At 46.1% G+C, this 27,472-nt stretch overlaps 4 protein-coding genes across 4 annotated transcripts in view; 1 reads left to right on the top strand and 3 right to left on the bottom strand.

Moving 5' to 3' along the window:
* Positions 1 to 991: 991 nt before the first annotated feature.
* fmn1 (formin 1) lies at positions 992 to 22,894 on the top strand. The gene is given in 21 exon segments (XM_084700277.1): positions 992 to 1,046; positions 1,765 to 2,896; positions 2,981 to 3,876; positions 6,530 to 6,797; positions 11,175 to 11,317; positions 12,164 to 12,225; positions 12,388 to 13,100; positions 13,670 to 13,811; positions 14,108 to 14,195; positions 14,531 to 14,592; positions 14,717 to 14,805; positions 14,959 to 15,088; positions 15,681 to 15,747; positions 15,750 to 15,826; positions 16,238 to 16,297; positions 16,631 to 16,751; positions 19,501 to 19,593; positions 20,551 to 20,602; positions 20,898 to 21,047; positions 21,434 to 21,515; positions 21,879 to 22,894. Coding segments are annotated over 20 exon segments (4,365 nt in total). The 5' UTR covers positions 992 to 1,046; positions 1,765 to 1,871; the 3' UTR covers positions 21,924 to 22,894.
* A 10-nt stretch (positions 22,895 to 22,904) lies between these two features.
* On the bottom strand, positions 22,905 to 23,519 carry grem1a (gremlin 1a, DAN family BMP antagonist). The gene has a single exon (XM_084700612.1). The coding sequence runs from the start codon at positions 23,517 to 23,519 to the stop codon at positions 22,986 to 22,988; it is 534 nt and encodes a 177-aa protein (XP_084556738.1). The 3' UTR covers positions 22,905 to 22,985.
* Positions 23,520 to 23,874: 355 nt separating this feature from the next.
* scg5 (secretogranin V) lies at positions 23,875 to 26,471 on the bottom strand. The gene is made up of 6 exons (XM_084700850.1): positions 26,303 to 26,471; positions 25,597 to 25,831; positions 25,371 to 25,520; positions 25,158 to 25,270; positions 24,864 to 24,917; positions 23,875 to 24,511 (listed from the first exon to the last, which is right to left on the bottom strand). The coding sequence occupies exons 2-6, from the start codon at positions 25,817 to 25,819 to the stop codon at positions 24,377 to 24,379; spliced, it is 675 nt and encodes a 224-aa protein (XP_084556976.1). The 5' UTR covers positions 25,820 to 25,831; positions 26,303 to 26,471; the 3' UTR covers positions 23,875 to 24,376.
* Positions 26,472 to 26,573: 102 nt separating this feature from the next.
* Positions 26,574 to 27,472, bottom strand: part of LOC146287262 (rho GTPase-activating protein 20-like) — a 2,239-nt gene continuing 1,340 nt past the window's right edge. The window contains exons 6-8 of the mRNA XM_084700276.1: positions 27,136 to 27,472; positions 26,955 to 27,044; positions 26,574 to 26,874 (exon numbers count right to left, since the gene is read on the bottom strand). The exon at positions 27,136 to 27,472 is cut by the window's right edge and continues 77 nt beyond it. Coding sequence (XP_084556402.1) covers positions 26,840 to 26,874; positions 26,955 to 27,044; positions 27,136 to 27,472 — 462 coding nt within the window. The 3' untranslated portion in view covers positions 26,574 to 26,839. The remainder of the gene's footprint in view (positions 26,875 to 26,954; positions 27,045 to 27,135) is intronic.

The following is a 27,472-nucleotide window of genomic DNA, read 5'->3' as shown; positions in this document are numbered from 1 at the left end:
GAAATGGTGACCTCTGTGGAACAGGCTCTGTGATGGCTCCAAATCAGAAAATATGACTCCAGATTAGTGTGAAGGGATGATTTAATTACAACAAACCATTGTTTGAAGATTTAACTTCAATAGGAAGCAGTTACGGTGGGGTCACACATTTTTTGGAGGGCTTTTTTTCTCGGTCACACATTCTGACGGCTGTCAGAAATGGTGACCTCTGTGGAATTGGCTCTGTGATAGCTCCAAATCAGAAAATATGACTCCAGATTAGTGCAAAGTGATGATTTAACTACCACAAACCATCGTTTGAAGATTTAACTCCTTTGGGAATTAGTTATGGTGGGGTCACACGTAATTTCGATCTTTTTTAGTTTTTTTTGTTTTTGGTCACACACTCTGACGGCCGTCAGAAATGGTGACCTCTGTGGTATTGGCTCTGTGAGGACTCCAAATCAGAAAATATGGCTTTAGATTAGTGTGAAGGTTACAGAAGGGAAACACATTATATCAGGTGAAAAAACATCCTGATATAATGTGCATCCCCTCTGTAACTCATATGGAAGATAGCAATTGTAACTGAGGGATACACATTATATCAGGTGAAAAAAAGGCCTGACATAACATTTATCCCTCTGTAACTTTAGCTGTCTACCATATGAGTTACAGAGGGGATGCACATTATGTCAGGCCATTTTTTCACCTGATATAATGTGTATCCCATCGAATCGAGTATTCACCCAGACCATGGTATAAACATATAATCAAAAGATAAGAGAGTATAGAATCCGCTTTGACAAATCCTCACTAACCATTTGCATGATGACACCATCTACTACCTGTCTCGCAGGTTGACTGACTTAATCAGGTAAACCAATCGAAGCCGTGCACAGAGCCAACACCGAAAACGATTGGTTGATCTCCTGTCTGTCACAGTTGGAATGTCATTTAACTGACATCAGCGCTCTGGATGCTGCATTCATTTCGCGTTTTCTTTTTTACTGTATGTGATTGTTGGGCAAATGTGAATGATGGCGATGTAGATGCGAAAGAAAACTGTGAGTATTAACTGAGAGTTAATAGAGGGTTGAAGGCTATGAAGAAAATCTAATTTTATCACTCACAAGGTTGAATTGTCACTTTGTTGTGTCAGGTAAACTACATATTTACATTTCGTTTATTTAGCAGACGATTTGATCAAAAGCGTCTTAAAAAGAAATAGTGCAGAAAGTTGGCTAAAGTATAAAGATCAATAATCAGAAGTGCATACTTGTACAGTATTTCGATGGCCAGAGAGTTGAGGATGTAGGCTAGTTGCAATGTTGTTGCGTACAGTAGCCTATGCGTTTTTGTTTATGCATCGTTTAAGCAACTTTATGACCGGGAAACTGGACGTCTGGCGTTTGTGGTCAAACGATTTCTCTGCTGTTTACCAGAGCAATAAGGCTACGGAATCCCTCTTTGTAATGAATGCTCAGCGTGACGCATGCATGTCTACAAACCTTGGAAAATGTTATAGGCAGGGAAAAATACAATATTTCACTCCCCTTTACAAAGTGCAATTACTGGTTATCTTTATTTCCACGCCCTCTATCATGATATCATAAAATATGAAAAATGTTTAAGGGTTCCTGACAGTGATGTTTCTGCACCTAACACGTTGCATTCCAAATTAACCAACCTGTAATCGCTAATAACGTATGCAGCCCTTACACACGTGACCATGTAAAATGACAGTAGGATATTCACATAAAACTGTATTTTTCTTATATTAAGGTAAAGGCACACCACAGGATTTCAAAGTAATCAGCGAGTGATCTACTACATAACTTTCTCAGACTCCTTTCCACTGCCCAGCCTACCCGGGCACAGAAGAGGTTGACATGGAAGGGACTCACTCCACCCACCTTCTATACAGTCCTATTGAGGAGAAGGTCTCCAGGAGCCAGTGCCTCCCCAAACACAGGGCCCCTGCTGGCCAACAAACCTCCACCTTCTTCAAAAAACAGCCAATAGCAGCCCACAGCTGTCTGTGGGAGGAGTCTACAGAGGCGAAGATGAGGAGTCAAGCAGACAAGTGGGATTCCAGGAGTTTTAAGGAGACACTCAAACCCAGTAGTTCTTCAGATCTCTTTTGGCTGACGGACCCGCTGCCTCTCTGCTCTCAGTGTAAGTCCATGTTGGGCATGGGGAACCAGGGAGGCAAGACGAAGCACCACAATTCCCTCGACACCCAAGAGGGTTCTCCGGGGTCACCACATCCCCAGACGGCCAAGAGGAGGAGGAGCACGGAGGGGCCGAGATGCACCAGCAAGCTGGAGCACACTCTGGCTCAGTCCTCCAGGAGTTCTCGGGGGACGTCCAGAGGGCGCCGGCTGAAGAGGCTGTGGATGATGAGAAGTTCCCCGGCGGAGGAGCAGTTGCACTGGGGCCCGACAGAGCGAAGTCCTCCCTCCCAGGTTCAGAGCTTCTCCACAGCCGGAAGGGCCTCGGTCATGAGAGCAGCTGTGATGGGAGCCGAGAGGGAGAACCTCCCTGGGGTTCTGTCCTCGGCTCTGGGGGAGAAGATGGCGTGTTCCGGTTCCGCTACATCCCCGGTTTCCTCCAGCAGGGTTCCACGCTCTGAGATCCGTTCCCTTTCTCCCAGGGACATCCTGTCTTTGAAAGACGAGTCTTTTCACTTTGACTCAGACGCAGAGCTGTCTGAGTATGAGAATGAAATTTACAATGCTTGCGCGTCCCCTTCCAGCCCTCAAAGTGACGGGGAGCACCTGGACAGCACCAGACATTCTCCAGAGGGGGGCATGGCTCACGCCCTGAGCCCGGGCCAAGAGCGACGCACGACAGGCAAGGAGTGGAGGTTGGAGAGGGTGGAGATGGAGGAGAGGGAAAAGGCAGCCCAGCGCCGGTGTGTGGAAATGGAGAGGAGGGACGCAGCCTGGAGGGTGAAGGGGAAGATTGAGGAAGTGGAGGGGATCATACGCCGTGTCAGCGTCACCAGCGGAGACTGGATCAGAGAGAGAAGAGAGGGGGATGACTGGAGGGAGGGCCAGCTGTTTGCCTCCTTAGCAGACGGATGTGCGTGTGAAGAAACAGTGTCTGAGCCTCAACCCCAACCTCTGACTCAGCCTTGCCCTCAGCCCCAGCTTCAACTCGACCAGGTTTTAATGGTGTCACAGCCTCAGCCCCAGGTCCAACTGGAGGGCTGTAACCCCACTCAGGAGAACACTCTCCTTGTTGAGGAGCACCTGTACCTGGGTGAGGCCCTTAGCCAGAGCCTAACACGAGTTTTCTGGATGGAGGGCCTGGGTGAAGATGAAGACTGGGAGACTATGAGACATGGTGGAGGCCTCAGAGAGGGTAGGGAGACAGAATGGCCCTTCAGCTCTGACCCCGGCACCCCTGAATCACCATCGTGGAAGTCCCTTACTCAATCCCCAAACACCTCAGAACCTCACAGCGGTATGACCATCTTTGACCCTTTCACAGAGTGGGAAGCATCCTCACCACCTCCCTTCACCACCCTGGTGGACACATCTCCCCTCACCCCCAGTAGCTTCCACAGCATGTCACCTATTCCGTACCCTCATCCAATTAGCCCTCGTCCAGCCCTACACTTCTTGCTTGGGTCTCTCACCCAGCCTTCAGAGGAAGAGGAGGGTGAGGAAGAGGAGGGGGGATACAAAGAGAGGAAGACCACGCGTGTTGTTATAGACTCTCAGGGAAGTGATAGGGGTGTTGGAGGCAAGACTGTGGCACAGAGTGGAGGCAAGAGAGTGGCATGGCTGGACCAAAGACTGAGCGAACAGAACCAGAATCAGGACCAGGACCAGACCCATTCTAGCCCCAGCAAGACAAGCCCCAGCGTGGATTCAGCGTTTAGTTCAGGTAGGTGATAAAATGGTTATGAAGTCAAACATTAGGTTGTAAAATGAGAGAAGAGGGTACTGGGGTGTGAGATTGAAGATGTGTGCGGAATGGATTAGGTCAAACAGAATGCCTTATGTAACTGCTATTTGTGAAGCCTACCCAAGTGGAGAGTGTGTGATCCACGTGGGTTTCTGATGCACCAGGGGTGGTGGACCAAGAGCTGTGTGCTGCGGCTCTGGGGGGCTGATGAGGGGGGAGAAAGCGGTCCTGTGATGGACTTACAGGCTGAGCTCTGACTGGCAGGTTTAGTCACTGATTATATCTCCCTTCTGTAAAATCCCGGTCAGTGTGTTTTCGGCCTCATCCACCCCTGCATTCCCCTGGGTGTCATGTGAATCCTTGAGACACACACACACACACACAGACACACACTACACACACGCAGCTGGCACACCAAACTCAAACATTGCCTGGAATCTGGATAAGAAGATGTGTCTGGGAATGAGGGCCCCATGCTGGCTGACCAAAGTTAATCAAAAGCGGTGGGATGAGGAGTTCAGTGTGTATTTGTGTGTGAATGCTGTGTGTGTGAGAAAGACTCTGTCAAGGGTGTGCTATGTGTGTGCGGGTGAGCGTGTGTGCATGTGTGCGTGTTTGAGCGTGTATGTGTTTATGTGTGTGTATTACTATGTGTGTGTATTCAGGCATAGGGGATGGGCCGGGCACCTGACCAGACTCCCTGGGAAGCGTGGGGCCACAGAGGGATGTGAGATGTGCTCTGACCTGAGCTGGAAACACTTCATCTCCAATGAACAGGATTAATGCGTGTGTGTGTTTGAGAGAGAGGGAGGGAGGAGAGAGAGGGAGGAGAGAGAGGGAGGACAAAGAGGGAAGAGAGAGATAGATAGATAGATAGATAGATAGATATCTATCTCAGAAATTCTTAATGGACAGGAGCATAGCTTAGTCTTGGTCGGTGTAATCTTCATGGGGACTGTCTAGGATTGCTGTACAAAATTGTGTGTGTTTCAGTGTGTCTTGGTGGTTCTGTGTGTGTGTTTCTGTTTCTGTGTCGTTAGCTGATGTGTTTCTGTTTCTGTGTCGTTAGCTGATGTGTTTCTGTTTCTGTGTCGTTAGCTGATGTGTGTATGTTTCTGTGTCGTTAGCTGATGTGTTTCTGTTTCTGTGTCGTTAGCTGATGTGTTTCTGTTTCTGTGTCGTTAGCTGATGTGTTTCTGTTTCTGTGTCGTTAGCTGATGTGTTTCTGTGTCGTTAGCTGATGTGTGAATGTTTCTGTGTCGTTAGCTGATGTGTGTATGTTTCTGTGCGAGTGTGTTTCAGTGTGTCCCCGCTGTGTCTGTGTGATTATGTGTGTGTGTTGAAATCTGGTGTCGTTATTGAATGGGGGTTGAATTGAGGACAACAACAAACAACAAAAATTCCATAAGCTGGAAAACTCTGATCTGTCAGTGACTCCTGCTATCTGACGTAACATCTCTGGTACAATCACAGCAGGGGACCAACACCCAATACTTTCCACCAGCAGTAACGCTTTTATCCACCTGGAATTTAATGAGCAAAGCTCATTCAGGCATGGAACTCGGGCAGCGCGCGTCATATTACCCATTGTCGTGTTCTTAGCACAATAGGCGCTATAAAGTTGCACACATGCAAATGTCACAACTTAAATGACCGACTTAATCCATTAGAGTAATGGACATGGCTTCAGCTAAATTTACCCTTCTTATCTCCTTGGTCCAGGCCTCTAGGTCAGTATCACAAGGCTCTCTGTGGCTCAACCAATCAACACAGTTGGCAGTGAATCTTCAGCTGTCACCTCGTGTCCCAAGCTGCCGGGTATCTCCTCATCTTGACATCCTCATTAGTTAGCCTACCACCTGGCACCTGGCACTTCATCTCTTCTTCTGTCTCCCCACCCCATCTCTTTCTTTCTTTCTTTTCCTCCCCCTCCCCTCTCTCTCTCGCTCTCTCTCACACACACACACACACACACACACACTACCTTTAATCCCACAGTCAGAAATAATCACACTAACTGCTGACAACACGCAAAGCCAATTGGATCCAGTTTAGTTACGGTATCAAATGATAATATGTGAACATCCCCCAGACGAGCAAGTGTCAATAAAGCTTGAGATACAAGTGTATAAGCACAACATGAACTGCAAATTAGGATTTTTTTTTATAGTTGTTGATCTGTGTATCTTGATACTGTGGTGGAATTAGTCAGTGGCTTTGACCTGATAAGCCAAATGAGGGCGAAACTTTAAAAGCATGTGATTCCAGTTCCAATTGGACGGATGCCTTTGGAAAGTTATTATTACTCTGAATGATTTTGTTTTCTGAGAATGCCCACTACATGTCCACTGGGGGGTGCTATATCACAGTTTAAGTAGTGTGTGTCTGTGTTCGTCCTCCTGTCCGTGAAAGCCTTAAATGGATGTTTATGTTGATGAGGCTGCTTTACTCTTACCCCACAAATGATATACACCATTATGAATACAGGTGTGTTGTCCGAGAGGCAGTGTGCAATTGGCTGCTGAATGAGAACTTGTGCATGTACCATAAGCATTGTGCGTGTGTATGTGTGTGTGTTACAGCCTGTGTATGTACAGTACCGTATGTACGCATTGTTTTCTTTTTTGAACAGCAGACACTGCATGTGTCCAACACAAACATCCTTGGGAGACGGCAAAGTCAATGTTTTCTTATCTCATCTTCCACGTGTTTGGGTGTGCGTGTGCATCCACGCATGTGTGTGTGTGTGTGTCCACAGATGAGGCCCTCCGGAGACAGGAAGAGGTGTGGCTGCGTGAGGTGGAGGAGTCTCTGTCCGTCTGCAGGTCCCTGTCACGGCCCTCGCGCCCCACACACGCCCACTTCCTACGCATCACGCCGCAGGAAGATGACATCACCAGAGACTCGTCCTTCTCGCCAGAGCCAGCTGTGAGTTCCCCTGACGCTGAAACCGAAACGCAGTCGGCTGATTGCTCATGGGACGGCCGCTTGTTTCTGTGTCTTTGGGGATCTGTGGGATTGCTCAGAGGGAGAGCATTTTGACTGCAGATCAAGGGGAGATTCAATTCCCCCCCTTCCTTCCTGTATGTTGTTTTGGATAAAAGTGTCTGCTAAATAAATACATAATCATATTTAGTATCATTATCTTGGCATGCATTGTGTTGCTTAGTTTGAATGCTGAGTTTGAGTCTCAAAGGTCAGCTCTTTACTTAGTAGCCTAGTCCAGATCTGACGAATGTACAGACTGTATTTAGCAAGCTGTACGGAACCTCGTTGATTTGGTCCCACTACTGCGTCAGCAGGGGATTGTTCTAATGGGCTTTGTGAGCCCATTGGCCTTACACACTGGTGTGCATTGTGTCTGTGTGTGAGTGCATGCTGAAATGCTTGAGTGGATATACATGCTCACTGTTGGCTTCCTCCCCTGTTGACAGGCTACCTGATTGAAGACCTGCCTATTAGAATTATAACACACCTTATCACACACCTGTCTAGTCGGCTTGTAACACACCTGTGTAGTAGATTTGTGACACAGTTGTCTATTAGACTTTAATAGCCATGTAATCCTCACCCTCTGTGACATAGCTTGTTAAAGGGGTGGTAGGGTAAAATAATAATACAATAATAACTTTTGAATTGATTCACGTCTATGCTGGGCAGAGTTTGATAGATACAGAGTTAGTCACAGTGACACACAACATTGACAGCCCTTTATGTCCATCTCATCCCAGCGCAATTGCCCTAAGTATGTAATAATGGTGTTTTCAATACATCTAATACTACTATGTGCACTCTCCCCTTCTCGTAGTATAGTTCCAACGAATAAGATGGAGACTCTCATTAGCATTTGTTGCCCTATAATTCTATCTTAATTCACAGGATTATCTGCTTTTTATCCTATTGTATAAACTGAGCTTTGCATTGAAGCCACATTTTTCCCCTCATTATAGGAAGAGTGAGTAGAATTATAGTTCAAGTTTTGTCTCTCCTCCACAGTAGGAAAGCTTTGTCCCTCCTATACCTTCCCCCTCCCCCATACAGATCTTAAACAATCCATGTTTCCATGGATTTGTGAACCATAATCCTGTAAATTCACCGAGGTAAGGAGCAGTGAAAGTAGGATAAGACACGGTTTAAACAGAAAATGAGTGCTGCGCTGGTCAGTCCACCAGAGGAGGGATGAAAGAGAACTGCACTTCAGCTGATTAGTCACCTTACTTCAGCCAGGCAACTCCCTCCGAACTGGCACCGACTGTTTACCCTCCCATAGGTCTGGGTGTGGCGCCTCGTGGTCCAGGATGCCACCAGTCTCCAGCTACTCACGGATGTAGGGAGGGGTCTGATACGCTGACTGGCTGCTACTGTGCACAGACTGTCGGAGGTGGAGCAGGGAGAAGACTGATAGGTGAAAACAGAAGGGACTGCTTTTCTCCCCTGAAGCTAACCTGTGGGATGTCTCATGGTGGCAATGCTTTGGTAGATGGTGGGATCACAGACAGCTGAGTTGCAAAGTTGTTTACGGAATGCATCCTCGAGTTAGTGCGAGGGAGTTTTCAGAAGTTGGAACTGAAACATGTTGGGTTTCCAGAAGTGGTGAGCTGAACCTTTCTCTGGGGCTGTATTGTGGACAAACTCTATTGGATTATCCAAGTTGTGCATAGCACTGGAATTTGTAAACAGGCATTAAAGGGATTTCTTGTTTTTGCATTTTTGAACGTAAACCGAGAAATGTATGGTGCATTTACTGGAAGATGTGAAGGTAAACTTGAAAAACGTTTACTCCTGATGCGTGCCTATGTTCAGCCTGTGGTCTGCACCTGTCTGTGTCAAAGACCATCTCAGGACAAGATTTCTCCTTGAGGGTATAGGTTGGTTTCGGTGCAGTTCTACGGGGCATATGTGAAGCCCTCTATGACATTGCTTGTAAAAAGGGCTATACAAATTTGATTTGAAAATGAGCAGAGATAACGGCAAGTCCATCCTGAACAAGTTCTCCTCCATCTTCACTCGCCCCGACCCGGCTCACTCGGAACAGCGGGACCAGGAGACGGCCGTGCTGAAGCTTTATCGCACCCTCTCAGGAGAAGACTTTGATTCCGAGAACGATGCGCCTGGTTTGGACAAGGAAGTAAATGGCCATCTGAAAAGAGAGGTTTCCTGGGGTTTGACGAAGGAGAATGGAGAAACTAATGTTACAGGGTCACGTGAGAAACAGGAAATGGACACTTGTGAGGATGACATGGATTTTGGTCATGCTAATGTCACCCTGCTGGGAACTTCAAGCTCTTCACGTGACGATGTAAACAGGGAGATCGTCTGGGTGACTGAAGTAAAGGCAGGAAATGACATGAAAAAAGAAGAGGATTCAAATGGCAATCGTGCCAGCCAGTCAAAAGAGAGCATCGAAGTGAGGATGCGCAACTTGCAAGAATGTGGTGATCCTACAGGTGCTGACCCAGAAGACACTGCCACAGACCACAGACAGAGTGCGACATCAGAAGACTGCAGTGTGGAGGATGGGTCCATTGATACACATTTGCTTTCAGACGGCTACACCATACACTCAAACTCACCAACAGCTTGTTATAAGAATAATTCTTCTGAAGTAAACACTGTGGATCACATGACAACCAATCGAAACCAACAACAAACTTCAGTCTCTGATGAAAAAGTAATGATGTTTGTTCATAGACAGGAAGAACCTTTAGACATCAACAACCAAGACATTGATCTCCACAATAAGGACACTTACTACAGTAGACAGAAACATGCCCTTCGCCAGGAGCTGGCCCCAGAAGCTTGCATTGAGGATGTGGTCACTGTCTCACCCATAGAGACTGCTGGTAAATTTGGTGCTATTGGATTGCCCGACGCCAAAACACTGCTTATAACTCTTACCAAGACTGAACTTGTCTCAGAAGAGCTGAACACACCACCAATAGTTCACAGGAGTTCACTGGAATTCTCAGGACAGGGAGAGACAGGAAGCAGATCCAACATCACACAGGATGACCATGTCCTGCCAATAGAACCTGTGACAGAAGAAGCTGAAGAGACTCAATTTAAGGAAAACAAAGAGATTATTTCACAAACTGCCACCGTTTCATCCCCAGAAAACACTTCCAAGGCACTAAATGAGGCGGATACACATAGACACACCATGAGGTCAGAGATTCAAATCACTCTAGAGACACACACTATGGAAGCACCAACCTCCTCTGCTATAGAGGAACTTACAATAACAAACTCCACTAACCACCAGGACTCTCCCGATGAGGCCACCTCCTGGTCCTTAAGCCCCCAGAATGGACCTCCATCTCCAGCCTCGACTCTCCCCAGCGGCCCCTCATCTGACTCCTCCCACATCAGAACCACCTTCTCTCCAGGCTCCCCCACAGACAAGTCTATCCAGCTACCTGCCCTCTTCTCGGGCCTGAGGGTACTGAGGAAGGGGGTCACAGGGGTGGAGCATGATACAGTGGCCCAGATCAGACCGGGGAAAGGGGCTTCTGGGGTCCCGACTGAGAGGAGAGGAAGTTTTCTGAACCAGCTGTCCCAGTTCCTCAATCTGGACCATGACAAAGGAGACAGGATGGGGCAGGAGAAGAGGCAGGAAACGAGGCAGGAGGCGAGGCAGGCGGACCCCTCACAGGGAGCTGAGGCCATCAGTGAGGCCACAGAGGAGAAGAAAGGAGAGAAGAAGAAAGAAGAGAAAGAAGAAGAAGAAGAGAAAGATGTTGAAGAGATGGAGAAGGAAGATGACAGTGGCGTGAGGGAGGCAGGTGAGGAGGAGAAGGAAGACGACAGTGGGGTGAGGGAGGCAGGTGAGGAGGAGAGCGGGCAGGACCAGGCAGAGCTCACTCTCCCAGCTGTGGCCTACCCTCCAAAACCCTCCAAGGAGTCAAAGCCTGCTGCCTCAGGCGCGGAGGCAGCCTTTGGTGCCTTCAAGGCCTTTTTCACTCCCAGGCCTCTGAAGAGGGAGGCAGATCTGGAAGCTCTGAGAAGGAAGATTAGGAGTGACAAAGAGGCGCTGAAAGCCATCTTTGAGAGAGCCTCCTTTAAGACACCAGAGAAGAAAGGCCTCACTGAATCTAAAGTATGTCCTATATTTCCCAGATGCTCTGTTCTCCTGTCTGTGGTTCATCTCCACTTCCATCCAAAATAAAACATCAACAGAAATGTATATCTTTCCAGTTTTAAACTAGGACGCAGTGCCCCGACTATACAGTTGTAGTAATACTTTCTATTCTTTATATCATATTCATGTTGATATGTCCCTCTCCCCCCTCGATCCCTGCCCCCGTCCCCCAGCCGGAGGGCTCCTGTCCCGGGGAGGGAGAGGACCGCACCCCCGGCCGTCTGCAGGCTGTCTGGCCCCCGCCCAGAGAGGAGAAGCTGGGTCTGAAGTACACGGAAGCAGGTAAGAACTCAGTTCCAGGTCACACAAGTTCACAGGCCTGTACCGGATGGGTAGAGCTCAATGATAAGAGCATTTGACTGCGGAAAAAAAGGTTCTAATCTGCCACTGTACATGGATAAATGAATGTATGTTAATAATTTATTTTTACCTTAAATTAGTTAAGCTATGGTCATTTAGAGTGATTTACGACAGAGAACCTATTTGTGAATCAGCCACATTAAGTATGTTTGTAGCATGATGAGTCCTGATTACAGAGTATCTTAGAGAATCAATGTTTGTTCAGTGATGCTTGGGATAGATGTGTAATCGACAGCAGATTGCTCCTTAGCAAAGGTAAACACTCCTCCACCCTGGATGTTTGCAGGGTAGGTTTGTCACAGCCGTGCCTGGAGAGAACCTGACTCCTGGAGCTGTGTGGTTTACTGGTTATGACAGCAGATGTTTATACTGAACTAATTTCTCAGTGTTCATGGGGTATATATGGGACTGGTGCCTGTGTAACGACTGTCCCATTGGCTGATTCTACCAGCCTTTCAAGAGTTGAGTATACTAAAGTTGAGTAGGATAGAGCAGTCATTCCCAACTGTTTCCACTTTGTGGCCCACTTGCATAGCTCAAATATAATGGTGCCCTCCTCTCCCCTCCCCCCAACATATCCGTTCACTTAATTTGCGAATTATCACGCTGTTTTCAATAACAAAAATTGAAAGGTTTGAAGAAAAAAAAAAAAAAAGTTTACTTACTGCCACCGTGTGGGGTAATTCAGTATTCCTTCATAGAATTAATGTGTATGTGTATTTTATCACATGATGTGCAATATTGCTGAGGAAATGCCCATGTCTGCAGAACACCAAGCAGCGCTCCTTCAGCTAAAAAGAGAATGCAATGAAGAGGTGGAGAAGTTAGAGGTCAGTGATGCTGCAAAAACACTATAATTACTAATATGATCCCAGGAGTGGTGTACTGCGATAACCCAATCACCAAAAGGGATTTTTGTGACAATCGTTACATCAAAAGTAAACCGAAGTCTATGTGCCTGACTGTGAGCCTGAAGCTGTAAATCTCTACAGGAGAACTTTGGACGGCAGCTCTCCTCATTGAGGGAGCAGAACGAGGAGTCCGTGTACCACTTGCGGCACGCGCTGGGCCAGATGCAGGCGGAGCTGCACCTGGGGCGGAGCCACCAGCGCGGGGACCTCCGTGATGTGGCTGTCGACACGGGAGACGACCTCACGCCCCGGGCCTTCCGGAACGTCTGCGTCCAGACAGACCGGGAGACCTTCGTCAGAGCCCTCGAGGATGAGGAGGGTGGAGGGAGAGTGGAGGGAAGCCCTCAGCCCCTCCAGCATGTGCCCGGAAGGCTGGACCTGGCCTCCATCAGCATCAGTCTAGCAGGACAGAGCGAGGATGGACGGGAGAGGGCCCTCTCTACCTCCCACCTCCCTCCCTCCTCCTCCCTCCCTCCTCCTCTTCCTCCTCCTCTTCTTCCTCCCCTGGCGGCATTAGAGTTTACTGCCGTCGGAGGACTTCAGGCTTCAGGAAATGATTCTCCCCCTCCTCCTCCACCACCTCCACCACCTCCTCCCCCACCTCTTCCCCCAAGCCTGATGCAGGTGCCAGGCTGCCCTCCACCCCCTCCTCCGCTGCCTGGGTGTGGCCCCCCACCCCCTCTCCCTCCTCTGGGGGGTCTGATGGTGGAGAAGCCCCTCAGGAAGGCGGCTGTGGAGCCGGCCCGTCCCATGAAGCCCCTCTACTGGACCAGGCTCCAGATACACAGCAGCAGGTAGGGTCTGAGACCCAGTGTTGTGCCTGAACACGTTCATTGAACGAAAGTTCATGAACTCGTTCATAATTTTGGTGAACTGAACGTACTGTATTACTGCCTGATGAACAATACTGTGAACGCGTTCATTCTGGTGTAGACAGATAGAGATTTAAATCTGGCAACGGCAGCCACCAGTGTCGCACCTTCGCACCGTCTGTGATTCTATATAGGCTGTGGTAATCATTTAGAAAAATTATAGCTCGCAACATATTGAACAAAATAACTGAACTAGTTCATTTTTTGGAGCTGTGAACTTAGTTCTAAATTTTGAATTATAAACTATGAACTGAACTAGTTCATTTTAAAAAGTGTGAACTATGAACCAACAGAACTAGTTCATGTAGAAAGTGAACTTTCCCAACACTGCTGGGACCTCACCTGTCCCTATATCCTACTCCTGGAGTGGTGCTTAGAAGTACATTATACATACAAACAATAACATACTTTCTGCCTATATGTATTTCTTTCTTTCTCTCTCTTTCTCTTTTTCACAAAATCTTAGTCTATTTTTTTTCCTTTCTCCTCAGTAACGAAACACTGTGGAACTCTCTAGTTGAGCCAGATTTAATCAACACCGGTGAATTTGAAGACCTGTTCTCCAAGAGTGCAGTGCAGAACAAGAGAAAGCCTTTGTCTGATGCCTATGAGAAGAAACCCAAAGCCAGAAAGGTAAGCCTTCTCCTGTGTCAAGTGCGTGTTTTGTCCACTAGGTGGTGCTAAAATCTTGGGCTCAACTGAAGCCAAATATGTTGACCATGAAACATTGTACAGACAGTGTGTAAAACACTGCATTGTATCAGCCACCATTAGGAAGCCCCGGTAATGGACTGAAATACTGCATGTTTTAACCTTCACTGCACTCTGCTTTATGTAGGTAACAATAGGCGCTAATAGACTGTGTGCTCTAATGGACTGTGGCGGGGGTGCTGTCATGGTAACGGCGCTGCCCTTTGTGTTTGTGTCAGATTGTGAAGCTGCTGGATGGAAAACGCTCCACGGCCGTGGGCATCCTCATCTCCTGCCTGCACCTGGACATGAAGGACATCCAGCAGGGTGAGGAACACCTGGCCTGGGTCAACACACACACACATTTACATTTAGCATAGCATGCTCTTATCCAGAGCGACGTACAGGACAGGGACATTCCCCCCGAGGCAAGTAGGGTGAAGTGCCTTGCCAAGGACACAATGCCATTATGCACGGCCGGGAATCAAACCGGCAACCTTCTGATTAATAGCCGGACTCCCTAACCGCTCAACCATCTGACCCCCGAACGCACACACACACACACTCACACACTTACACACACAGACACACATGTATGCAACCTCACGGACGCACGCATTTATATATTCAATATAATGCCATTTATGCATTTATTTGTACAGCTGTTCTCACTGTAGACAACTCTGTGGTGGACTTGGAGACAATAGAAGCTTTATATGAAAATGTAAGTGAGCTATCTTTAAGTATCTGTTATATATGGTCTAGTTTATTTGTATTTGCTGATTTAAATGACTGCAAAGCAGCCGTGCTGTGCTGGCTGAATGTTCCCTCTCCCATCGTCCCCTCAGAGAGCTCAGCCAGATGAACTGGAGAGGATCAGGAAACACTACGACTCATCAGACCACGACCATGTCAAGCTGCTGGACAAACCTGAGCAGTGAGTCTGTTCTTATTCCACCTTTAACAAGGCTAGTAAAACAAGCACCATCAACCATACTGTGCGTGTTGGTTTCTGTGTGTGAGGGGGTGTTTGAACTGGTCTGTTTATTTTTGTTGTGTGTGTGTGTGTGTGTGTGTGTGTGCATCTCAGGTTCTTGTATGAGCTGTCTCAGATCCCAGACTTTGCAGGCAGAGCTCACTGCGTCATCTTCCAGTCGGTCTTCATGGACGGCATCGCCTCCGTCCAGCGCAAGGTGGAGACTGTCTCACGCGTCTGCCAGGTAGGAGCTCTCAGTATGGACTGTGAAGCATGAACCTACTTAGGAGCTCCCAGTGTGGAACTCAGAGTATAGACTAAGTGGTTGGATGTTTAACTAAATAAAACCAACAGATTCAGAATTATGAATGAGAAATACATTTGCTGGGCAAGTCTGCTCCCACATAAAATATGTGTATAAAACTAGTTGAAGAATTTACCTCAGTAGATCCCTAAGCCTAAATTTGACATTTAAAGGGAGTCAGATGGCTGAGCGGTGAGGGAGTCTGGCTTGTAATCAGAAGGTTGCCGGATCGATTTCCTGCCGTGCCAAATGACGTTGTGTCCTTGGGCAAGGCTTTTCACCCTACTTGCCGCGGGGTGAATGTCCCTGTACTTACTCTGGATAAGAGCGTCTGCTAAATGACTAAACGTAAACCGGACATCTGACAGACCTTAAATGTTCCATAATCGTTCCGTGCCACCGAAACACTGTTAGAACTAAGCAGCTCTGATCCTTGTTTTACTGTGTGTACATCGCTTTGGGTAAAAGCGTCAAACAAGATGAATAACTGATATAATGAGACTGCCCTTCCCCCACCCTCGCGTGTGTGTAGGTCCTGCAGGAGCAGCGCAGTGTGAGGGACGTGCTGGGGCTGGTTCTGGCCCTGGGGAACCACATGAATGGGGGAATCGAACCAGGGGCCAGGCGGACGGCTTCAACCTGGACATCCTGCCCAAGCTCAAGGACGTCAAGAGCAGGGTGAGAAGACAGTAAAGTAGAGTAGAGTAAAGTAGAGTAAAGTAGAGTAAAGTAGAGTAGTGTCAAGTAGAGTAAAGTAGAGTAAAGTAGAGTAGAGTAAAGTAGAGTAAAGTAGAGTAGTGTAAAGTAGAGTAAAGTAGAGTAGAGTAAAGTAGAGTAAAGTAGAGTAGTGTAAAGTAGAGTAAAGTAGAGTAAAGTAGAGTAGTGTAAAGTAGAGTAAAGTAGAGTAGTGTAAAGTAGAGTAAAGTAGAGTAAAGTAGAGTAGTGTAAAGTAGAGTAAAGTAGAGTAGAGTAAAGTAGAGTAGAATACAGTGGAATATACAGTAATAGAATAGAAGAGAACAGAACTGAACAGAGAGGAATAGAATCCAGCAGAATAGAGCAATGCTAATTTCCTTCTGTCTATCCAAGGACAATTGTATCAGTCTGGTGGACTATGTGGTTTCCTACTATCTCCGCAATCTGGACGAGGTAATGTGAAACACATAACTATTGTCTCGGCGATCTTACTGTGGTTGCCTGTGTTTACTGTCGGTAACACCATAATAACTGCTCAACATGAAGCACTTGTAAAGAATGAGGTCAGAGTAAGTTTAACAATTTATAAAACATAAGTAATACATTATTTAAACATTCTTAAGCTAAATAAACACAATGTTTTGCGTTGATATCTACGTGGGGACAAAACTCTCCATGATGTATGGTTTTGTCGATTGCTGGCTGTTGTCGATTTTTGACTGGTGATTGTTGTTGTTGTGTTGATTGTTGTTGTTGTGTTGATTGTTGTTGTTGTGTTCCCGCCAGCATGCGGGGACAGACAGGAGTGTCCTCCCTCTCCCCGATCCCCAGGAAGTGTTCCTGGCCTCGCAGGTCAAGTTTGATGACCTCACCAAGGACCTCCGCCAGCTCAAACGGGACTTAACAGGTAGGAGGTCTCACCCAGAGTCGTCATAGGAACGACAGCATTATCTAAAAGAGTCCGACGCGGCACTCCCTTTTTAACTTGCAATTTTTTCTTAGGCATCTGGTATGTTCCACAATCCTGTCAACCGGGTTCTGGTCGGGCACACATGCAACCCACAAAAGCCTCCGAATCATAACGCGATACCCACTTTGAATAATGACGGCATGTTTTGGTGTGCATGCGACTGGGTGACCGGAGTCCGGTTACTTTGCGGTTGTTCTGTTGTGTGTTTGAAAACGTTGAGCAGACGGTGTAACTCTATCACTGCCGCTCTTCAGAAAATCCCCACAGACAAAACCTCAGCTGGGTCTGGCTTCATTTTCCTCAGCCCCATCACAAGTAACACGTCCGACTTCCCGTCATAGGCTCCAGCCTTTGAGAAAGCTCTGCTTGTAGTTAATTTAAGGGCCAGATCTGAGCAGTCAAACCATAGAACCTCAGAACAAAAGCTTCCCTCTCCTCCTATCCTCTCCCCCTGCGCCCACATGACGCCATTCACTGTCATTGCCAACCAGTTAGAGCAGTCTTTGGTCACTCTGGGACAATGTGTGGCTCTCTTTCCTTTCTCTCTCAACGCGTGAGTTCAATAGGACAGTTTGTCTTGCCGTGGCCGTGGAAGAATAGGGCATCTTACAGTATCTAATGAAATTCGAACAACATTGTTTGACCATGTTGTGAACCCTGGGGCATGGAGTGTCTGTTTTTATAGGTGTGTTTATGTGAGTGAGTGAGTGAGTGAGTGAGTGAGTGTGAGGGAGGGAGTGAGGGAGTGAGTGTGAGGGAGGGAGGGAGGGAGGGAGGGAGTGAGGGAGTGAGTGAATGAGTGAGTGAGTGAGTGAGTGAGTGAGTGAGTGAGTGAGTGAATGAGTGTGTGAGGGAGGGAGTGAGGGAGTGGGTGAGTGTGTGAGTGAGGGAGTGAGTAAGTGAGTGTGTGAGGGAGGGAGGGAGTGAGGGAGTGGGTGAGTGAGTGAGTGAGTGAGTGAATGAATGTGTGAGGGAGGGAGTCAGGGAGTGGGTGGGTGGGTGGTTGTGAGAGTGTGTGAGTGAGCGTGTGCGGGGGAGTGTGTGCATCTGCTTGTATCCGTGTGTGTTTCTGTGTGAGTTCTGTGAATGCATGTGTGTGTGAGTGAACGTGTGTGTTTGACAGAGAGACCTCTGGGATTGTTCTGGCGCCTGTCAGACACAGCCCTAATCCTGCCCATCAGATCTGTCCTCATGGAGCCTCCTGTGTGTCTCCATCAGGGGGCGACGTTCTCCGCCCCTCTGCTGTGTCATCTGGGGGACTCCTTATCGGCCGACGGACCCGTTTTATCTCTGCTCGGGTCTCTGCAGCGACCCAGGACTCCCTGCCCTGGCTGGGTCTGTGGGCCGCGCTTTAGTGTGGCCCTCAGATGTGTGTCAGAGATGCTTTTCTCTGGCTCTCAACACCGCCTCGTCTTATCACACGGATGCCCAACCACCGTAGCGATCAGGGGCTGACATCACGGGTTCCTTTTGTTCGACTTGTTTGATCCTCCCGCATGCCTGGCATGAACCGTGCTTTGGTTTTTTAATCTTTTTTTTTTTTGTTTACGGGGGAGAAGGGGGTGGTTCATTTGTGCGTTCTGTGTATTGTATTTGTTTGTTTATGCGTCTTTGTATGTCCTTCTGTGTGTGTGTGTGTGTGTGTGTGTGTGTGTGTTTGGTGTGTGTGTGTGCTCTTTGCTCTTGTGTGGTTTTTGCAAGATGATGATGATGCATGATGCAGGGAAACATAAACTCCTCTGGGGAGTTATATTACAAGGGTGGTTGTGTGTTAAAATACACATGAATTAAACTGCTCGTGGAAGGGGTCTGTAATCCATTTGCTCTTCAGTTGAACATCACATCTTGTGTTTGCCAAAATGAACCAAACCATGAGTGTGACCAGTGAGTGTCATTTAGATAGTCCTGAATAACCTGCAGCAGGGCAATAGGTATGTTTTACAATACAAACAGCCATGTCTACCACAATGGGCTGTGTCCCTGTTTACCTGGGAGGGAATGACCCTCTTCAGTCTGAAAAGAGTCAAAAAACTAAACAAAACCCCAAACAAACAGTGAGTCGCCACACAATACAGATACCTGTCTCCACAGTTTACACAAATCCTGAATGAAAACAGTATTCTTTGTAATCTTATCTGGTAGATGTTGATGGAGCGTGTTGGTAGAGGCACAGGGTGCAGGGCTGACTCCCTCTGCTGCCTCTATTATGACTGGATCAGGAGACTGGCTCCTGTGATCCACTGATTGGATGGTGAACCAAAGGGGACAAACAGAGCAGTTCGGAGTTGCAGGCAGGCAGGCAGGCTGAGAGAGAGAGAGAGAGAGAGAGAGAGAGAGAGAGAGAGAGAGAGAGAGAGAGAGAGAGAGAGAGAGACAGAGAGAGAGAGAGAGAGAGAGAGAGAGAGAGAGAGAGAGAGAGAGAGAGAGAGAGAGAGAGAGAGAGAGAGGGAAAGAGATTCTGCTGCCGCCATCTTAGGTGCATCTAAACAACTGTTATCTACAGGAAACCACGGTGATAACCTTTGACTGTGGAGCAAGTGGAACATCCCCATATTCTCTTTACCTTCCATTTCCATCCCATCAGCAATCAATGTGAAGAGTTATATACACACCATTGTCTGTGCTTGACCTGAGTGGACTTAAGATGACTTATATGACTTGGTGTTGCTTGTGTGTCTTGTCTTAGTGTGTGAGATAGCTGCTCAGAAGGTTTGCTCCAGCTCGTCTCCGGATCATCTACAGCCCTTCAAGGACAAGATGAAGGCCTTTCTCCTGTCTGGTGAGTCACCAGCGCTGGTTCACGGCAGAGTTCATACCTGGGACATACAGGGATGAAATGGGTTGAAAATCATTTGAGAAAATACAGGTGTCTACTGGGAGTGATCATGGTGGCATCTGTGTTTACCTCTGTCTATCCATCCCTCCCTTTTCTCTTCCCTCTCTCTCTCTCTCTCTCTCTCTCTCTCTCTCTCTCTCTCTTTCTCTCTCCCTCTCTCTCCTCTTCTCGTTCGCCCTTTCTTCTCACTCTCTCCTGGCTTAATTATTCTATTGTTTCCAGCCAGCCAGATAAGGCCATGCACATCCTGTTATCACAGTAAATATCTGTGGCTGTCCCCTTTCAGTGTGAGCTTATGCACGTATAAATCTGTGCGCGTGCCTGTGTGTGTGCTTATGCATGTGTGTGTGTGTGTGTGTGTGCTTATGCATGTGTGTGTGTGGAACGGATGGCAGACATCTATGTCTGTGGGCAAGATAGTTGGGTTCAGAGGCTAGACACCCAGATAGGGATCAGGGAGATTTGGCAATGACTGGGTCTCCTGCCTGAGACAATCAGACCGGCAGGAACATCCGACTGCATCTCTCCCTCAGAACCCTGCTCTGCTCTTAGAAGTCCTCAGACTGAAACAGAATCATACACCATTAGATACACAAAAGGACTAAGGTAGTGTGCCTGTTATTTCGCGGTAAACACAAACCCATTTGAAAGTGGCAGCAAGAAAAGGCCCATTGTTTACTAATTGCCTGTGAAATTGCTGTTTTTAAGGAGCAAATGGCCGTCTGGCTCCAGTGGACAGGGTCATCATCTAGAAGGTTCTCAGTGCTTGGCCTTGATCAAGGATGTCTCAGAGATCACCTCATGATAATGATCTCTTCGATGTAAAGACATAGTGTTTGTGGGACTGCAGTTGAAATGTTCTATTATTGTACGTATTTACTTTTTGTTTTGTTTTTTCAGCACAAAAAGAACATGACGAAACAGAGTCTCTGTTGATGTCTGCTCAGAAAAGGTTTGATGTGACAATTATTATTCTTTTCATGAGAACTCCATTGCTCAATTGTAATCATATTGAAATGTATTGTATTCCAGTCTGTAGGGGGGTGAAGAAGGATCTCATATTATTCTAAACATTGTATGCAGTAGAACTACCTTGTATACACTGTCCTGCAAAAATAAATCTTTACACATTTATTCATGAACTCTTAACATACCAACTCAAATAATGACCTCATAAGAGCAACATAGGGGCGTGATATGATACCATGAGGTCAAAGGTTAACCCTTCTCTCTCTGCCCTGGCTCAGATTCCAGGATATAGTGCTGTACTTCGGCCTGAAGCCCAAGACAGGAGAGAAAGAGGTGGCCAGTGCTCACTTCTTCATGCTGTGGTTTGAATTCTGTTCCGACTTCAAGACCAGGTGGAAGAGAGAGAACAAGAACATCTCTAAGGAGAGGTAATCTGCGAGGGGAGAGAGTTGTGTGGAAGGACTTGTCATCCTTCTCCACTAGAAGGGTGTAACCCTCAGTTTAGGTTCTGGGTTTATAAGTTGTAAACCACCAGCTGATTGGAGAGGAACATATACCTCTAAGTGAATATAGAAAACAAAGAATAGCAGGTATTTGTCATTTAATCAGGAAGACACTTTGTCATAAGCGTCACCTAAAAAAGCATCGCTCTCATACAGGTGGCCCACTGATCCACCTGAGCTAGCATAAATCCTGACGTAGATATAACCAGGTTCACCTCGAGGACCTCTCTCTCCCTCCAGTATGTGACCTTCATCTTAGAAGATGACTAGAAGGTTGAGGTAACTTTCTCTCCCTCTCACCTCCCCTGTAGGCTGAAAGAGGCCCAGCTGTCTGTGATCAGGATAACTGCTGAGAAGAAGGTGGAAACCAGGACGATCAACCCCAACAGTCTGGTGAGCAGAGATACAGGAGCCCAGTGGTCTTTCAGCCACTGCCTTGCATGTTCTCGATGTTTCACTTCTCTAACACACCTGGTTCCAATCGATGGATCCTTGTCAAACTCTGAAAACCATTCATTTGAATCAGGTGTGTTGGAGTGGGGAAACAACTAGAACATGCAGGGCAGGTGGTTCAGAGGACCAGGGTTGAAGACCACTACAGCAGGCCACTTCCATGTTCATAACTAGCTACTACAGATTCAACTAGCAGATGTGTGTTGATGTGAAGATGACTTAAAATTTCAATAGTAATAATGCACACATGGCCTTTTTTCCTCTCTTTTGGTAAAATGAGCGTCTTCCTCTGTGCCCTGACAGAAAGAGAGACTGCGACAGAAAGAAGCCAGTCTGAGTGCCAGCTGAGAAGATGAAGAGACAATCCTCTTCAACTCACCTGCCTCTGAGTCAGGGGACAATAGATGAACCCCCTTGTGATTGTTTAATCACATACACACACACATATGTATATATATGGTCCAGAAGCTCAAATATCAACATGTCTACTCAGTTCAGTTGCTGAAACAGACTGTTATCTCAGAGGAAGGTCGGAAGACTCTCTTTGTACTGTTAATACGTTCAAAATACTCATATTCTAATAATTTATGAACTATATGATTATTATATGAATCAACTGAAGAATGGAGGATTCAGCCTATCACTATGAAGCACTTTTATTTAATTAAACTTTCTTAAATGTCTATCGATCTAATGTCAAAATAATGTGTTTACTACCAAATTTAATAATAATTTTGTTTTTAACTTTGTTTTTTAATTTTAAGAATAGCTTTAGATCTGTAAAAGTTTCACATTTCCAAACGTCTTTTTATCTGTCACCCTTCATTGATTTAAGTAAAAGAAACAGGCAAAGATGTTCTGAGAAGATATACAAAACAAATTGTATTCATCAACTATTTTATTTACAAAAACGTTTGATATAGTGACAGTGCAGGTTGTGAAATGGGATTCAAGAGCATTCATGTCTCTTCTGCAGTGATGGACAACCATAACCATTCCACACAGTGGAAAAACACAGGATATCCCATTCACATGATCTTGCAGAAGATTTATATATACATCTCTACGCATACATGCCCTAAAAAGAGCTATGACGACAAGGCTGCCAAATCATTTCTCAATATATCGGGCTATATTTTGCAGTACATGGCCACATAACTATAGTGGATGCTAATTGGCCAATGACCACAATTAAGCATGCTAATGCCATTTGAAAGCTTGCAGTAAATGCCACACGGGGTATGTCCTTGGAAATTGTGTTTCTGTCTACATAGCTGCTATTAAAGGAGTTCGGGAAGACAGTAATACTTTGTTGTTGTTTTTGTGTTTGAGGATTTTTGGTATTCTCCACATATTTTCTCCACTTACTCGAGTGATCCCATGAAAATCACAATTTAAAGCGGTGTGGAATTAGTCCAGATCAATGGATGCACAGTGGCACTGTTTTACGCGCTTGACTAGTTTCTTTCTCGTGCTCGGCGTCTGACCCGGGCAGATTAGAACGTACGGCACTGTGGTGAAGCTTTTAGGCTTACAGGTGGAGCACGACTGAAATGCCCCCTCTTCCTTGTAGATGTGGCGGGGAATGTAAAAAGAGTTGCACTGTCCGTAGCAGAAACGGTTAATGATGGTGCGACTGAGGCATCCTTCTTCGTCGATGGTCTGCTTTAACGGCTGCGTCTTGCACCAGTCCAGTTTAAGATAACGGCGCTCCGTCACATGCAAGGCTTCTTGGCTGGACTCGAGCACCTCGTCCGCTGTCGTCACCGGGTTCGTTCCGCGGACTACAAACCCATGCTTTGGCGTTTGTGATGATCGTTCGGATTCGTTGGGGTTGTACTTATATGGATGAGGAAAGACGCCCTGGAACACCCCGGCTCCTGGAGTTCTCGGAGGGCATAAAAGCAACCAGAAAGCCACGGTGAAAATGGAAGACATCTTCATCCTTAAGAGACAAATAGAGAGCTAAATAAGACACTCATTCAAATAAAAGTGGGACAACAGTGCATCTACGCATTGACTTTTGGCGCAACTTGCGCATATTCCTATTTGATAATCCACTAATAGAAACATGAATTTAGTTTCATTATCTGAAAAGGCTCACCTTTTTCCTGGGGATAACGTCAGCTAGTTGATAATCACAAGCGGTCCTTGAAGTTGAGTATTCCTGAAAGATGCGTTTATGAATGAGAAAGACGTCTTGGCTGTCTCTCGTTTAAATGGTTTGGAGGGTATACGCCCTCTTAACCGCCCCTTGCCATTGAAAGATAATCATCAAACTTGAAAAACTGCAGCTTAAATTATTTATTTGACTTTACAATGAACAACAAAACTGTGGACGTTTACGCAGTATGCAAATTGTTAAACGACAGCAAATTAGTGTTCAAATCAGCACACATACAGTATAATTGATTAATGATGTGGTTCATGAAAGCAGTAACAGTGCAGTGCACATATGACTGAAATAAGATGACAATCATTTATAATAATTCCCACCAAGTCTGACTTTAGAAAATCGACAACACCTAAAATGTTATGATTGACACATCTGGAATTCAATGTAAATAACTTCTGTATACAAACTGAATTTGTTAATATATGTAACCAAACATCTGACCACATCAATACTGCAACTGATTATTATATTGGAACATTAAGGTCATACTATGCCATGATGAAAAAGACATTTCCTTAATTAGCATTATACTCTCGATACTTCATAAACTTTTCTACTTTGATCAGTAGATTTGACAGGTGATTATGATACGTTAAGGTAAGGTGAGTGGGCGCAAAAGGAGCTTTCAGGTTGTGGACTTGCTAGGGGTTGTTTTAATCGCAATGTTCTCGCCCTCCTCTTCCTCCTCAGGAAAGTGGGGAACTGACTTCTTGGCAACAACTTTGTCCAGCCGCTGTCCCAGCAGGTAAGGGTTGGTGCTCTAGACACAGGGACAAAAAACACTTTCAGAAGTCAAAGTCATCCGAGAGAGTTTGTTACCTTCAATTCAACATCGAACATGCGGGAAAACTAACACACAGTTATTCACTCAACCACCCTTAACAACGGTGTCAACATTTGGTGACATTTCTGAGCACACAGTAATGTCAGTTTGATCCAGAGCCATTTCTTTTTTTGCAGAGTTGGTAGATATTAAACTATTCAGACTTTAATTTGTCTTCACATCCATAGTTTAAAAGTAGACACCCTGCGGGGTTAAAATCTCAATAGTGGTTTAGTTATGTTTCAACTACTCGACCAATGCAAACAGGAAAAGGTAAAAAGCACTATACCCTTTTTCTTCTGTTTGGGCCACCCTTCAGTTTCTGGTACAACAGCTCCTTGTTCTAAAGGAGAAAACAAAAATATCAATGCAGACAAACAATTTCCATTGTTTAACAGCAAATACCTTTAACTTTAACAGCTGTTAACAGAGTGATTTAATGCCCTTTCAGAAAACAACAAGTGACATCCTTCGGATCTGTCTAATCAACCTACCAAGAACAAGGGAATACCAATAAATTGAAACAATTTTTGTTGTAATTTAAGAATTCCCTACTTTCTTTGTTTTCTTTGTTTCTACTCACCCACTTGGCCAGAGCAGGGTAGTCATGCTCCGGGTCAAACAAGTTCTGGTGCTTCTGAAAGTCTCTGCTGAACTCTGCTGTATCAGGGGAGTTCTCCATGCATCCATCTGCAACTGTATCCAGACACAACACACATATTTATCAGCAACAAGGTTCACTGAGTTGTTCTTATGATTTAGTTTTAATAGCTTTGACAATGAGTGACTAGCCCACCTGTCTTTCCCAGTGGGCAGGGGTTGGGAGGGTCAGGGTACCCATGATCTTCAGTGAAATCTTTAGGGATGTTGTCTCCTGTCAGCTCTGCTACAATATTGGGGATGTTTCCGTAAGGACCCAGGTGCTGCAGCCCCTCATGAGCGCCACCTGGTGGAATATAAATTAAGAACTTGCGTGAACCATGGACATTTGAACATGTTTTCAGCTCATCAAAAATACTTACCTTGGATGCTTTGAGGGCCGACGATGTTGGTAGCTTGGTGAGCGGGGTACTCGACCCTCGGCCGAGCGATGCCCAGTTGCTCCATCACACCGTGGAGGAGGCGTTGGATGTCGGCTTCAGACACCTGGTCCGCCGTGCGGGTGTTCCGCCCCAATGTCAATCCCGTCATACATACTAGAACCGCCAGTAGTGTTGTCCGACTTGACCTGACAGCCGAGCCCATTTCAAATTTCGACTATAAACATACAAACAAGGACAACTTCAGTTGAGCGTAATATGTGTAGAATGATTTACTTCCTTAGAATACCTTGCTATAAAGCATTATATTAATGATATGCTAAATATAGGCTACAATAATAATATTACAAGCATACTAATAATAACAACAACAACAATAATAGCCTACTATATTCAGGGGTATATAAACAACAGATGCAAAAATTCAGCGCAAATGATTCAGTGGCTGCTGTAGATAATAACATCCCACCTGATAGCAAAACATTTGCCACTTCGTATTATGAGCAACGGAAACAAAAAATAAAGGTGCGCCATTCATGCACGTTTAGTCAGAGACAAACACAGGCCACTGTCACCATCCAAGATGGGTCCAATCGACTCATTGAATGTGTACAATAATGCACCTACTGGAGCACTATTACATACATTTCATAAGTGCTGTATTTACCGAGATTTATATTTTTCCTACCGTGTCTTCTGGATGCGGGAAGCTAGTGAAGCTAGAGGATGCTGATCCTAGTTATACAGACCATTAGCGGTTGCCAAGGCACAGACACCCACTCACTCACTTCTCCTTCGTACTGATTGGTTGGCGGACAAAGACGATCAGAGCCGGAAATTAAGTGTAGACCTATGAAGGAAGCTTGTAGTACAAATTACGGGGAACGGTCTGTACACGGTGCAACGTCTGAAGGTGGGACTACGCCATTTGCTAAACTGTTCAAATGACATGAATGAGATTTTGAAAACGTAAAATATTTATTGATATATTTTGTAAACTTTCACCTTGCAGTAAACATCTTACACAGGGAAATATTCTTAAAATAAAGATTATAAATATTATGCATATAAAACATCTGACCATGTGCAAGACTAAATAAATTACAGTTCAGCATCACAATGGTCTGTGGCTGCAAAGATGGCACTACATAGCAGATCGTCTTCTCCAAGGTGTCCCATAGAGAGCACAGTTGGCCAGTCACCATCCCACTCTACTCTGGTCAGTTCAGAGGTGAAACAGCAGTGTTCTCAGACTCTGTCCTGCCAGAGCGATAATCAAACAATAATGGTTTTAATACCTGCCTCCTCCCACAACACAACACACAGAGATTAATGTTTACCTCGTCTTGAACCATGTTCTCTGTTCCTCCCTGTGTGGCTGTTCAAAGGGGATTTGCTCAAAGAAGCTGGTTGACTCCTGGGTTTATGAGCTACAGATGATGATATTTTTATAAAAGAAATCACTAACAACAAAAAAAGCACAAAAGCCAAAACATCCCAAACAGTACATCTTGTTCCTACCTGTGTGAGGAGTACAGTACTGTACAGTGCAGTAACTGCACCTGAAGATGAGAACACTGGGGAAGGTCTCCATCCCCAGGCTTCTCCTGAGAGATGGCCTCCTCCGAGGATTCAGCCTCTCATCCAGAACTGAGGCAGAGGGCAGCCTCTCATCCAGAACTGAGGCAGAGGGCAGCGTCTCACCCAGAACTAAGGCAGAGGGCAGCCTCTCATCCACAACTGAGGTAGAGGGCAGCCTCTCATCCAGACCCGAGGCAGAGTACGGCCTCTCATCCTGATCCTGAACCAAGCCATGTTGAGGACTATGTGTCTGGTTTTCAGTACCTTCCAAGACTGT

Source organism: Hypomesus nipponensis, chromosome 6 (assembly GCF_054491055.1).
Source record: "Hypomesus nipponensis isolate SF chromosome 6, ASM5449105v1, whole genome shotgun sequence".
NCBI classification, from domain to species: domain Eukaryota; kingdom Metazoa; phylum Chordata; class Actinopteri; order Osmeriformes; family Osmeridae; genus Hypomesus; species Hypomesus nipponensis.
This window is presented reverse-complemented; position numbering and strand designations above follow the sequence as displayed.

Excerpts from the sequence above, each read along its gene's own strand:
- scg5 (XM_084700850.1), bottom strand. The coding sequence starts at position 25,819 with ATGGGCTCGGCTGTCAGGTCAAGTCGGACAACACTACTGGCGGTTCTA. Across the intron at positions 25,271-25,370 it reads CTGCCCACTGGGAAAGACAG|TTGCAGATGGATGCATGGAG; the intron begins GTGGGCTAGTCA and ends GTCTGGATACAG. Across the intron at positions 24,918-25,157 it reads ACCCTGCTCTGGCCAAGTGG|AACAAGGAGCTGTTGTACCA; the intron begins GTGAGTAGAAAC and ends TTTCTCCTTTAG.
- grem1a (XM_084700612.1), bottom strand. The coding sequence starts at position 23,519 with ATGAAGATGTCTTCCATTTTCACCGTGGCTTTCTGGTTGCTTTTATGC.